General features: G+C 35.9%; 1 protein-coding gene across 9 annotated transcripts in view; it reads right to left on the bottom strand.

Annotated features, from left to right (window-relative positions):
* The window catches only part of R3HDM1 (R3H domain containing 1), a 197,437-nt gene that overhangs the window by 63,245 nt on the left and 119,899 nt on the right, over positions 1–14,293 (bottom strand). For all 9 annotated transcript variants that reach the window (XM_037027713.1, XM_037070718.1, XM_037070913.1 and 6 more), the window contains one exon: positions 9,881–10,004. In XM_037027713.1, the coding sequence (XP_036883608.1) occupies positions 9,881–10,004 (124 nt within the window). The remainder of the gene's footprint in view (positions 1–9,880; positions 10,005–14,293) is intronic.

Here is a 14,293-nt window from a genome sequence, read left to right as displayed (position 1 = left end):
ATCAGAGAGATGCAAATTAAAACCACAATGAGATACCACTTTACACTAGTCAGAATGGCTATCAAAAACAAAGAAACAAACAAGTGCTGGAGAGGTTGTGGGAAAAAGGGGACCCTAGTTCACTGATGGTGGGATTGCAGACTGGTACAACCACTATGGAAAACAGTATGGAATTTTCTAAGAAAACTAAAAATGAATGTGCCTTTCGACCCAGCAATTCCACTATTAGGAGTATATCCTAAGAACCCTGAAACACCAATCCAAAAGAACCTATGCACCCCGATGTTCATAGCAGCACAATTTATGATAGCCAAGAGTTGGAAGCAACCTAGATGCCCATCGGTGAATGACTGGATCAAAAAGCTATGGTACATTTACACAATGGAATTCTATGCTGCAGAAAGGAAGAAGGAACTACTACCCTTTACAACAACATGGATGGAAGTGGAAAGCATTATGCTGAGCGAAATAAGCCAGGTGGTGAAAGACAAATACCATATAATATCACCATTAACAGGAATCTAAACGAAACAAGCAAGCAAAATATGACCAATGACACTCAAATACGGAACAGGCTGACAGGGTCCAGAGGGGAGAGAATCATAGGGGAAAAGGGGAGGGACTCACATGAACAAGTATAAAGGACATATGGACAATAACTAAGGGTGGGGGGCGGAAATGGGAGGGCGGTGGGGAGCACTGGAGGGGGCAGGGCTGGGAATATAAGGTAGAAAACTGTACTTGAACAAGAAATAAAAATAAAAATAAAAAAAAGTTTATATATGAATAGCCAATAAAGTCCTCTCCCTGAGAGGGATTCTCCTTCACTTATTTTGCCCACTACTCTCAAGATGCATGGTTTGTGACCTCTATATTTCAAGGTTACGCTTCCTTGACTAATTATAATTAGATTTCACATGTGTATAAAACAGCTAGGAGTGAGAAGAGGAAGCTCAAATGGTGACTTTCTCAGATTCCACACCCCTTGGTCTGTGCGTATCAGTCTAATTTTTGTCATTTCAAACTCTAAGGTTCCTTTTTGGGTTTCATCTTTGCCATTTCATCTCAAAGGCTGCCTTTGTTCAAACTGTATACCCTGTTGCTATATTCCCCATGAGCTGACAGAAGATTTCTCTAGTGGAATTTCCTGTTTGGGTTTTTCTCCACAACTTGAGTTGCTTTGCCAGGAAGTTAGATTTTACTAGTGTAAAAAAAATTTTTTTAATGGTACAAATAAAAAAATATTGGAGGAAAAATATTAATATACTGTATTTGATGTGGTAGGATTATGGTTGATAAGTAAATTCTATTTTCTTGTATCTTCCAGTTGTAATGGTATGTATTACTTTTATAAGAAGAAAATAAACGTGTTTTAAAAGCAAAAAAAAAGAGATATAACCTCAAGATAATTACTGTAGTTGACCTATTGAATTCTTTAGTATTTTCTAAGTGCTACTGAAATTTTTATGTGGATAATGAAGATTTGGGTCTTGGCATACTTCAGACTGAATTGTTAGTTCTGAAGCAACTGATCAAGAGAGGGAAAGAGTTTTGCATTCTCATCTACTGTGCCAGGATAGTCTAGTTTAGACTGCGTAGATGTGGTTAGAGGTGAGAGAGCTTTGGAAACAGTTGTATGAAATCTCTTTGGGGGTTAGGATATATTCTACAAACCACTTATCCCTTGCTACTCCAAACATCTCAGCAATGGACTGAATGTTAGTGTCTCTTCCAAATTCTTCTGTTGATTGGGTCATGAGGTGATTAGGGCATGAGGGAAGAACCCTCACCAATAGGATTAGGGCTCTTAGAGATGAGGCCACAGAGAGATCCCTAAGCCATGTGGAAACAGTGAAAAGACACAGTCTATAAACCAGGAAGCTGTTTCTCACTAGACACTGAATCGGCTGGTGTCTTGATCTGGATATTCTGGCTTCTAGAACTGTGAGAAATAAATTTTGTTTGTTTATATAATGTATTTATATATACATACATATAAATATATTACATAAACAAACAAACAAATAAAAAGTCAGACTTTACCCAGTGGGGCAATGCCAGCTTTAACCTGGCATCTTCCATACAGGGAGTATATTCTGTACTGTGGGTGAAGTCTCAAAAGTTTTGTGAAGTAATGACCCTCTTTTATACACTCAGTAGCTTTACAGTCATTTTTGTACTCAAGGCAGAAAAACCCACCAGGTTTGACCCACACTGAGCAGGAAATTGTCAGAGCCTGAGGAATCTTTCTAAGGCTGTCACAGTTGGGGGGAAAAAAGCATCATTTAATATTTGATGCTTTGTGTAACTGGTACCCCAGGAGGCAAATTCTACTGGCATTAGGACAGATACCTAAATTCTTTTTCTAGCAGTGAAATGAGATGTTTATTCATTGCAATAATTATAACAAACTAACAATAACCCAGGGACTGGTTAAAAAGTATGTGATTTTGGAGTATACTTTCTAAAGAGCAGGATATTAAAAGCTGCAATAGATTATTGGACTATAATCACCAGCAAAACTAGAAATATACAGTTAAAAACCACTAAAAACAAAATATCCACAATGCCGTTTTTACTAATCCAATACAAGAAGAACCTTTCTGTCTTTGTAAGACAAAATAATTTATTAGCAACATAAAATAAAAGATCATCTAATTAATGACATGCCTCATTTTATGCACACCTCCTTAATAAAATTTACACCCTAAAGAAGTGGCAGGGTAGTTCAGTTTCATTATCTAATTATTCAGACAAAAGAAGGGAAGGAACATAGTCCTAAGAGTTTCAAAAGTATAGTTTGCATACTGTTAAGTATGAGGAAAGAAATCCAATGATCTGGAAAAGAGGGAGAAGGTTGAAGATTAGGAATGAAGTAGATTCCTAGAGAATGAAAAGTACCATTACATTTAAAATATACCACAAGAGTATTCCCAATATTCTGATAATATATAACCAACTTGGCTACTACCTAAATTATTCTTTCTCCAATAAAAAGTGTGTTTCAGTGTATCAGAATGAAAAAAATCCTTCCTATGACAGATCTGGATTTAACCAAGAAGTTAGGGGAAAACAGATTTTTTTAAAAAATAGAAATTTGTGTCAATATTGCAGGAAAACATCTGTTTTTGTAAGCAAGCAATGTGAATTAAAGTGATATCAAACAATAAACATCCAGACCTCAATACTGATGTTATTTAACACTGCCATTGTCCTTTGTTAAAGGACTGTACTGTTGCAGTATTCTCTCATTCCTGCCAGCACTTTCAGAGGAAAGCACAATCGATTTTGCAAGCTGAGAGAACTAGGACAGTATAAATTGATGGCTCAGACACTTCCCTGGAGGGTCCCAAAGAATATTCTATTTTTAACTCTCTTTCACTTCAAAGAGAAGCAAGGAAATAGAGTGTTCTGCAGGGAAGTTGCCCAGGCTATTGCAGGCTAGCTTTCTTTTATATAGGTGACCTGAACTAGCATTTGTGTTAAAGGAAGGCCTTCTTAATATGGATTAGATATCATTAGAAAGATAAAAAGAATTAAGAACTGCTTAGTCAGAACAGCCATAAAACTAAAGTTTATTAAATTTTATTATCCAATTTTTTTCCAGACTAAACTTTTATTACTGAAGCACTGTGATGGTAGTCTTTTTGAGAAACCATTTTGCCAGCTTTAAATTTATTGGTAAGTAGCCTGGCTGCTGGTGTACCTCAGTGGATTGAGCTCAGGCCTGCAAACCACACAATCGCAGTTCGAGTCCCAGTCAGGGCACATGCCTGGGTTGCAGGCCAGTTCCCAGCAGGGGACTCATGACAGGCAACCACACATTGATATTTCTCTCCTTCCCCTCCCCTCTAAAGATAAATAAATAAAATCTTTAAAAAAATTATTGGTAAGTAGTATTTATAAGACAATTTAGAAGAACTATTTCCATACCATCAAAACTTCAGGCATTTAATGCTGGTCTGTCTGATGTCTGTGGTGCTATTTTAGTGAGCAGGCAAGTTTAACTAGCCCCTTAGGTGAATTCGGAAGAAGACACAGTTGCTAGTACACCATCACTATTCTATCTCCTCTATCACCCACTGGTCTCCTACCACTGTGCCTGAACTAAACATATATGCAAACACAAAAAACAAATCTAATTAAAACAGCCACACAGATTATAGCTCCCAACTATTTAAATGATGGTCCTAAGAAGAGTCTATACAACTCAAGAAAATCTATGGGTACTTACCAGACACATTTGGCTCCGGATTTCAGTGGCGGCAGGTTAATGGAGAAGGGAAAAGGGAAATAGGTGCATTTGTAGGTATTAAATAAGGTCTGAATTTGTGCTGGTCATACAATACCATGAAATGATCACAGAATCAATTAAAAAAACAATAGCCAGGGTCACCAACCTAGTAATATAAATATAAAATTCCTATTATTCCCATAAAAAGTTGTCAGTAAGGAAAATGACTTTGCTCCCAGAGTCCCTATTTGACATAACTAAATTCTTTATCATTAACACACCTCCCCTTGTTACCCAGCAGGGCCTTTTATATCCTAGTTACTTTAAATCTGTACCTTGCATTGCTGCCAATATTCTGTGCATCTTACAGAGTGTTTATCCTAACATGTTCCTCCTACAGTGTGGTTCATCAGGACCCTACCAGAGTCTGCTGGTAACAAAACTTAATCAGTTTGCAAACACATGGTTCTGAGTTATTTGAAAAGCTGAGACTGAAGATAAAACGTACTGATAGTCTCTGAATTTATCAACCAATTGTAAAACCATGTTTAGTTTTATAGTCATTTTGCTTCCTACATGCATACAATATCAGCATTTAGAAAAAAAATGAAATTATATCATTGGTCAGAGACCAAGTAGCTTCAAGTGCTTTTAGAAGTCTTCTTATTTGATGGCACAGTTTAATGCATAACAATCCTAGAAAGTTATGTAGCAATAGAAAGAGAGACATATTTGACTTTTGCTAATGAGTTTGGCATCATTAAGACATTAAACTTCTAAAGGTCCAAACCAAACTGAATCTGCCATCCAAATCTGCTCTGGAAAAGAAATTAAAGCAATAGCTTCCACAAATTTTTAAAAGGTAAATTATATTAAGCCAAGGGTGTCATTTAAATTAAAATCCCTATTGCTGAGTATGATGCATGATTAACAGGCATTATAATTGATGGAAAATATAAGCAAATATTAATACCTTAAAACAGCATGAAAAAAAAAGAAAGAAAAGAAAAAGGAAGAAACAAAAGAGAGCAGTGGAAACCTGAGTGAAAAGAAGCCAGGAAGCAGCTGAAAAAGAGACCGGTTCACTGTGAGAAATGTAAACCTCTCAGACAGTGCTACGGCCCCGAATCCAACAGCTCAGGAACAAGGCCAATTATTGCAAAATATTAAACATATATGGTGAAGCTGCAAACTTTTCAAAAGAGTAGTAAGAATGAAAGCAGCTACATAGAAAACAGCCAGGGCCTCATAAATCTAAAATCTTTGCTATAATCACTACCTGCAGAAATTGGTATAAATCTGAGAATACCAAGCTCCTTACATTTAGTATACTTTATAGTCTCCGAGCTGTAAATTTTATGATAAAAGAGTTAGGATAACAAATCCTTATTACTCCAACTGGCAAGTAACCAGATCTTTTGAAATTGCTGTTTATATGACTCCAGTTCTTGATAGTAAGTCATTATTGCAAACCAATTCTCAGATAGTCCCACCTTCCTGAACTAGAAATGACACATAAGACAGACACAGAATCACAGAATTTTAGGCTACAGAGAAGCTTCAACAGACAACAGAGTAAAACTCCCTTACTTGGAAAATAAGTAAATTGAAAAACCTGAAGACTTTAAGTGATACACTTAACACCAATTAACAACAAATAAGGGCTGTCAGGATTTGACTCCTATTTTGTTTTCTTTCACATTATATGCTACATTGTCCGAAAAGCCTTATGTAGCCAGAGTTTCTTCTGCTTTTGTGATAGAGGTTGACTTTACCTTGTTATGAATGACCATGATAACTTCACATTCACAACAAAAGATGTGTACAATCATTTCCATAATAGACTAGAGGTCATCAAGGAGACCAATAACTATTGTGGTCCTCTGGCACATACTTGATAAAAGAGCAAAGCATTTCATCCTTTTTCTCTTTCCCCAAAAGGGAACAAAAAAGGAAATCCTATATTTTACTGTCCACACCCTACCTGGTTTCAGAATACTTGATTCAATTGGGTTTGCTAATTTATGGCAAAAGCTTTTTGGAGTTATGTACAAACATTTAAAAATTATTTATCTGTGCCTTAGTGTAGAAAAATTGTTCCGAATCTATCAATGTTTTCATTATTTGGTTGAATTAGTTTCATCATTCTATGCAAAATAAATAAACAAACAAACAAACAAATAAATAGAAAATGCAAGTAACTAAAAGTTGTTTGAAGAAAATAGATGTAAGATGTGACTATTTCTAATTTTAATCAGATTGGGATGGTAGAATGTAGGGAAATATAAGGAGAAAATATGAAAAAGAAATCCAGAAAGTCGGATTATTTACTTTCAAAATTTTTTAGAAAAGGATTTATTTATTTTTAGAGAGCGGGGAAGAGAGGGAGAAAAAGAGGGAGAGATACATCAATCAGTTGCCTCTTGTGTGCCCCCTATTGGAGACCTGGCCCGTAACCCAGGTATGTACACTGACTAGGAATCAAACTGGCGACCTTTTGGTTTGCAGGTTGGCACTCAATTCACTGAGCCACACCAGGTGTGGCAAAAGTCTGATTCTTTAAAATAAAGATGTAAATTATTGAGACAGAAATTGGTATAAATCTGTGAAAAGAATCAGAAACAAAAAACTGCCACCCTGGCTGGGTAGCCCAGTTGGTTAGTGTCCTCCTGAAGTGTCAAGGTTATAGGTTCAAACCTCAGTCAGGGCACATATAAGAATCAACCAATGAATGTATAAATAAGTAGAAAAATAAAATCGTACTCTCTTCCTCTTATTCTTTCCCCCAAATCAATAAAAACAAACAAGCAAACACACACACACACACACACACACACAACACAGCTTGTTCATTTCTCAGTGCATTTTACTTTTCTATTAGGACATCCACAAACATAAATGCACATTTTCTGTAAGCTTTGACATAAAAATAACTACGAGCTAACTACAACAATCTTAGGTAGCTTTTTAAAATATTCAAATACTATAAAATCTATAAAAAGGTTCAATATAATTACCAACACAATACCTGGCATTGGCACTAATGAACTTTTCTTTCAAGGAAAACTTCTACTGTACTGACTAGCATAACAAAATTTCTTTCTCTTTCAGACAAGGATGCTTTGAGGATTTATTTTACTTTTCTTTTTCCTTTTTAGATTTTATTTATTCCTTTTTAGAGGGCAAAGGAAGGAGAGAAGGAGAGAAGTATCAATGTATGGTTGCCTCTCGTGAGTCCCCTGCTGGGAACTGGCCTGCAGTCCGGGCATGTGTCCTGACTGGGAATAGAACCTCGATCGTGTGGTTCGCAGGCCTGCGCTCAATCCACTGAGCTACACNTGCTTTGAGGATTTATTTTACTTTTCTTTTTCCTTTTTAGATTTTATTTATTCCTTTTTAGAGGGCAAAGGAAGGAGAGAAGGAGAGAAGTATCAATGTATGGTTGCCTCTCGTGAGTCCCCTGCTGGGAACTGGCCTGCAGTCCGGGCATGTGTCCTGACTGGGAATAGAACCGCGATCCTGTGGTTCGCAGGCCTGCGCTCAATCCACTGAGCTACACCAGCCAGGGCTCACTTTTCTTCTTCAAAGTAATCAGATTCAACTAACTTAAGCTACAAGTTAAGAGGATTCTACACAAAAAAAAATGGGAACAACTATAGTTATAAAGTAGTATATATTATGACTGACTCTGTGAGTCAAATACAATGTCAAAAACTGCTTATTCAGACATATTCTCTTCTCTGTGCCTGTATTATCCAGGTCCAGTCTAACTGTTTTCTTCCTTCTGACCATAACTAGCATTAGGAAAAAACCCCAAATTAAAATATGACTGATGATAAACACATGCTATCTGTCACACACATATTTTGGTCTTCAATTATAAGTGCCCCCCCTCCCCCACTTTTTTTTGTAGGGATACATTTGTACAAGCACATTGGTCCAACCTGTAACTACAAGTTTTAATTTTGTAGGCAATTTGACAAAAATTTAGTCATAAAAAAAGAACAAAAGTAATAAGCTCACACAAATACAGAACAAAGGATCTTTGACTACCTAATTAATAGGGTATATTAATGAACTGTTAATTAGTCACACACAAGGTACTTGAGTGGGAAATGTGAAGATAATTTTTATCATCATGGTATTAGCTATAATCCGTGTTATAATTTTGAGAGAAAAAAATCAAGACTAAAAACAGTATGAAAAGTCAGTCACTGAAGTTTAGTGACTGAAGCTCTAGGAAAACTCAAAGTGGTTTCTGTAAGAATAAAACAGTAATATATTAAAGCTAATGAGCAGTGTCACAACCAATGTTTCTATGATTAAAGGAACTTTTGATGCCCTTCAAAATTATAACATTATAAGTGGATATATTATTAAACTTCAGGAAAACCTGAAACTAAAGAGTCATATTTGAGACAGAAGGCAAATTCTAAGATGGCTAAAAGGACCAATCCCTGTACTCAAAATCCTTTAGAAGAACACCTGCACACATACAATACAGGGCCAGTAACACACAAAAAGGAAGAACCTACACACTAAGTACAAGACAACTCCTAGGAGCAACAGATTAAAAGACCTGGAAGTTCCCCTGTAGGGATGAAAAGTAAGAGTCTCATCTTGTAAAGGAAGGTGCTAAATCAGAATGATCACTGAAGATTGCACAAGTGATGAGAAGCAAGAATACTTCTCATCAGAATGGCCAGTGCTAAAGTTTTCTTCCTGAAACCGCAGTATTCCTTAAGAGTTCCACACAATATCAAGAGCAACAAACTGCCTAAGTGGAGGCAGAAGATTATATGGCCTTGAGGAGTTATGCTGACATGGTCTGAGAGCCTCTAAGGGTGACGAGCAGCTGATAAGACCCCTCCCAAAAAACAATAAAAATTTTACTTCAACACCTGGAGTTATGAAATGCAGAAAAAAATACCTTATTAAACATCTAGGGTAGAAGTATACATCTAGATGGGAAGCACTTAGAGAAATGAATTGAGTAAAATAAGATAGTTTTGTGCATTGAGATCAATTTTTTTCACTGAATGTTTAAAGAAAATTTGAAAGGGACAAAAGGAAAACAATCATTTTAGTTTTAATATTTTGTTAGACCCAGTATTAGATTGCATTTGGTTTAAAAATACCTTTTACAATACAACCAGCAAACTGGAAAAGAAAACACAAAAACAGATCTTTAAGAACATCATTCCTTTTAAAGGCATTCCTACTGATACCGAGAAAACAAATTTTCACTAGAGCTTTCAATCAAATTTAGGTTCAGGGGACATTTTAACTTGTCTTGCCTCTCTTTTGTTGTTACCACTGGTGGAGTACCAGGTGCAAAGAAGGCCTCGACTACAATGGCAGCAAGCACCAGGAAGCTGTTTACCATGCTGCTCAGGCTAGTATGATCTTTTCATCAGGGCTTCTAACCCTTTAGCATATAAACCTGACAGTGTGGTATTTGCTAGTAGGTACTAAGATTCGCCCACTCTTTTAATATCACTGGTTTGCATATTCACATGTATCTTGTATCTGAGACTACTGATACATTAAGTGTGGTGGTATCTTCACAGTAAAATTTTAAAAAAGTAAGAGTAAAAAAACAGCAACACCCAAGAGCTAAGAATTAATGACAGAAATACTGCTCACCCGTGTGCTGTGCAGGCTGTAGCAGTGGTTGGTTTAGATGTGAATTGTAATGGACAGAAGGGACTGGGCGATACTGAGGTTGACTGGAGTGATAGTGGCCTGGAGCACAGTAACAGGCTGGCACCTAGGATAAGAATTGAGAGGAAACATATCAATTTTACTCGCAATAAATTTTTTTTTCTGCAAGGCACACCAGACTGTAATGAGTAATAATTATTCCCAACACCTATCACCTGAAAATAGACTTTCTTAGCTCTAATTGAAAAATTCTTTAAAAAATTTCAAACATATACCATACATAAGACACCTAACAGTAAGCCCATCAATGACAGTGAGTACATTTTTTTTTTGCCTGTATTTCTTTCGGATTTTCCTCTTTTACAACACCAAACAGTAATGAAATAGCTGAAGGCTTATGATACAAAAAAACCCATTGTCCTGTAGTTAGAATACAAAGTCTGTCAAGAAGGTACCCAGTCATGTAATATGAAAAAGAGACATTTACTGAATAAGACACAAGATACAAGAAACACTGTACATAGAACAATAATGCCTTAGCCCTTTTCAAAGGAGCACTCTGGGACCTTATATGGCTCTCCCATTCACCATCAGTTGCTGTGGTATTTTCCCACATCTCACTGAAGGTCTGAAATCTCTTCCTTTTCAAAGGTGATTTTAGTTTTAGAAAAAGCCATAAGTCTCAGGTCGCCAAATTTGGGCTGTAGGTGGGCAGAGTCACCTGGGTGATTAGATGTTTCACCAAAAAACTCTGCATGAAACATGATGCACGAGTGGGTATGTTGCTGTGATATGCTGCCAATCACTGGCTGCTCATAACCACAGCCTTCTGAATCATCTGAATAGTTTTTGCAGAGATGCAAAAACTTAATGCAAAATTTGATGCAGATTTGTTACTCTACTCGCCTGCTCATTTTGAATGTGATGGGCACACAGTACACATGCTCATTCAATGGCATCTACTGCACCCAATGCCTAGTACAGTGAAGTTGTCATTGTTCACACATACGCATTCCAGTCCACTCACTCTCCTTGCCTGACAGGTTACATTGATGTTGGGCAAACTGTTTTCATTATATTAACAATGGCTGGATTTTTCTGGACAGACCTTGTATAATATTTCTATAAATGTTGTTAAATATCTATTTTTTATATATAATCTGTTATCTATATATAAATTGTTGAGAATTTAGAAAATTTACATTTATGTCACTCTATTATAACTTCATATAACTTATTTTGCAGTTAACATTGTTTTGGAGCCCTGGCTGGTATAGCTCAGTGGATTGAGCACGGGCCTGTGAAGCAAAGGGTTGCCAGTTCGGTTCCCAGTCAGGGCACATGCCTGGTTGCAGGGCGGGTCCCCAGTAGGGGACACATAAGAAGCAACCACACATTGATGTTTCTCTCCCACTCTTTCTCCTTCCCTTCCCCCTCTCTAAAAATAAATAAAATTAAAAACAAAACAAAACAAAACATTGTTTTGTGCTGCGGTCCAGCCGCAGCAGGGTCCAGGGATCCCTCGAGGCGAGGATAGGCATCAACTCTGGGTAATAGGCAACTACCTAATGTATAAATAAGTAGAAAAATAAAATTGTACTCTCTTCCTCTTATTCTTTTCCCCAAATCAATAAAAACAAACAAGCAAACAAACAAACACACACAAAACACGGGGATTGACCCAAGACAGTTTTGGAGACTTTTCTTGTTTAAATATGTACTGCTAGCTCATTCAATTTAAATGTTGAACAGCAATCATAATTTAAATAAGTCACTTTATCCATGCGCACATTTTAATGCACAGTTGTACAGTTTCCATCCTTAATTTTTCTCATATTTCTAATGAAAACTAAAATGTCAACATAGAAACTTTGTCAATTATACCTCAATAAAGGTGGGGAAAAAAGCTAATAAGACTATCTTGATTTCTTTTTCTTTCCAGAGCTATTTATATCTGCTTTAAATTTCTCTTAAAGTAATCTAATCTAATTTGGGGTGATGAATAAATAATCCAGTGAAGTGGAAGTATATATTAGTTAACTTGATTCAGTTCATGGGCTCTCTCAGGCCCGGCTCTCTGATTGGGTTACTACTAAAAGACAGAGATCTATGGAGATCTCAGAGTGCCCATTTCATCTGGAAACCAGGCTAGCAAAGAATTTCTAGATCAGTTATAAGCCAAGAATCCCCTATATTTACTATAATATTGTTCTGTCTTCAAAACATTAGACACAATATAGATGTGATCCTTTTTCTTGGAGATTTCAGCAATGAATAGGTACATCTAAACTTCAGATCTTACCCATTACATTTTTGTATGTGTATATATAAATAAGCAATATCTTTTTTCTTGAATAAACAAAAGACATCACTGTTTAAAGCAAAAAAAAAGAACACTATGTTTTGTTTATAATGTATATGCATGTAATATATATGATAATAATGGAGAGTAAGTAAGAAGAATTATTCTAACAAGACCAAGATACTGTACTTAAAGTTTCACAGAAACATTAGACAGATTGTGATAAGCTAAAGATACATATAGTAGTCCTTAAAGAAACTACACAAACACAAGATTCAAAGTGCTGTAGATAAAAAGCAATAAAAGAAGTAAAATAAAACACTAAAATTATTCATATTATACAAAAAGCAGGAAAGGACGCAGATAGAAATAAAATACAGTTAGGACAAATCGAAAATAAATAGCAATGTGGCATACCTGCATCTAACCATGTCAAGCCCTACATAAAAGATAAAACAACCAGACACTCCAATCAGGTTGGGTAAAGCAGCAAAATAAAAGCAAAATAAAACAAAACAAAAAAACCAACTGAATACTGTATGTAAAAGACACTTTAAGTATAAAGTTGCAAATAGGAAAGAGTAAAAAGATATTCCATTTAAATGCTAATGAAATGAAGGCTGAAGCCACTATATTAAAGTCAGATAAAATAGGTTCCAATACGAAGAACAGTATTAGAACCAGAAAACCACTTTATAAAGACATGAGTCAACATATCAGGAAGATACAATAAATATAACTTGCTTAGTATAGATTCAAATTCTATAAAAAGAGAGAAACAGATGAACCTGCTATCATTTGTTGTTACCAGATAAAAATTATGTAAGAATGCAGATCTGAAAGACATTACCAACCACATTGACTCAACTGATATTTAAAGAATAGAAAATGCAAAAACAGAGTATAAAAATAATTTTAAAAGACATCCTTCATTCAGTAATGAAGACAATATTATTAAGATGGCAATAACAAGCAAAACAGTCTATAGACTCAATGCAATCTCTATCAAAATTCTCATGGCCTCTTTTGCAGAAATGAAAAAGCCAATTCTCTAACTCATATGGAATCACAAGGGATCTGAACAGTCAAAACAATTTAGACAAAGAAGAGAGTTGGAGAATTCACACTTCCTGATTTTAAAACTTACTACAAAGGCACAGTAATAAAACAGTATAGTACTGGCATAAAGATAGAAATACAGAATACTGTAAAAGTGAGAGTCTAAAAATAAACTATATTTATGGTTAAGTAATATTTGAAAAGGGAACTAAGACTATTCGATGGAAAAAATACCACAGGGTCTTCAACAAATGATGATGGAACAAGTAAATACCCGCATGCAAAACAAAAATGAAGTTGAACCCTTACCTCATATCACATATAAAAATTACACAAAATTGATAAATGACCAAATTTAGGAGTCAAAATCGTAACATCCTGAGAAGAAAACAGGGATAAATCATGACCCTGAATTTGGCAATGCATTCTTTTTTTTTTGTATCCTCACCCAAAAATAGTTTTTCATTGCTTTTTAATTTTTTTATTGTATATTTTCCATTACCATTTATTCCCCTTCTACTCCCACTCCCCACAATCACCAGTGTTGTCCATGTCCATGAGTTCTTTTTCCTTTTTGCTGAAGCCCTTTACCTCTTAACCCCCTGCCCACACAGCTCTCAGCCTGCCCTCTATTTTGCTTGTTAGCTCAGTTTGCTCATTAGATTTCACATATAAGTGAAATTATATGGTATTTTTAGAGAGAGAGGAAAGGAGAAAGAGAAACATCAATGCACTGGATAGTTGCCCTCTGTATATGCCCGTACTGGGCATCTGCCTGGACCAGGGATAGTACACATCTGAACCAGGGACCAAACCCATATGCAACCTTGGCATTTGCCCTGTTTGGGAATCGAACCTGCAAACCTTTGATTATGGGACAATGCTCCAACCAATGGAGCCATACAGGCCAGGGCTGGCAAAAGATTCTTATACATGATACCAAAAGCATGAGCAACAAAATTTTTAAAAAGCGGATAAAGTTGTCTCCATCAAAATTAAAAACTTTTGTGAATTAAATACATCATCAAGAAAGT

This window comes from Sturnira hondurensis, unplaced genomic scaffold (assembly GCF_014824575.4).
Source record: "Sturnira hondurensis isolate 20B ecotype Veracruz unplaced genomic scaffold, ASM1482457v3 Scaffold0000256, whole genome shotgun sequence".
Classification (NCBI taxonomy): Eukaryota; Metazoa; Chordata; class Mammalia; order Chiroptera; family Phyllostomidae; genus Sturnira; species Sturnira hondurensis.
Note: the sequence above shows the minus strand (reverse complement) of the source record. Positions and strands in the feature narration are given on the sequence as shown.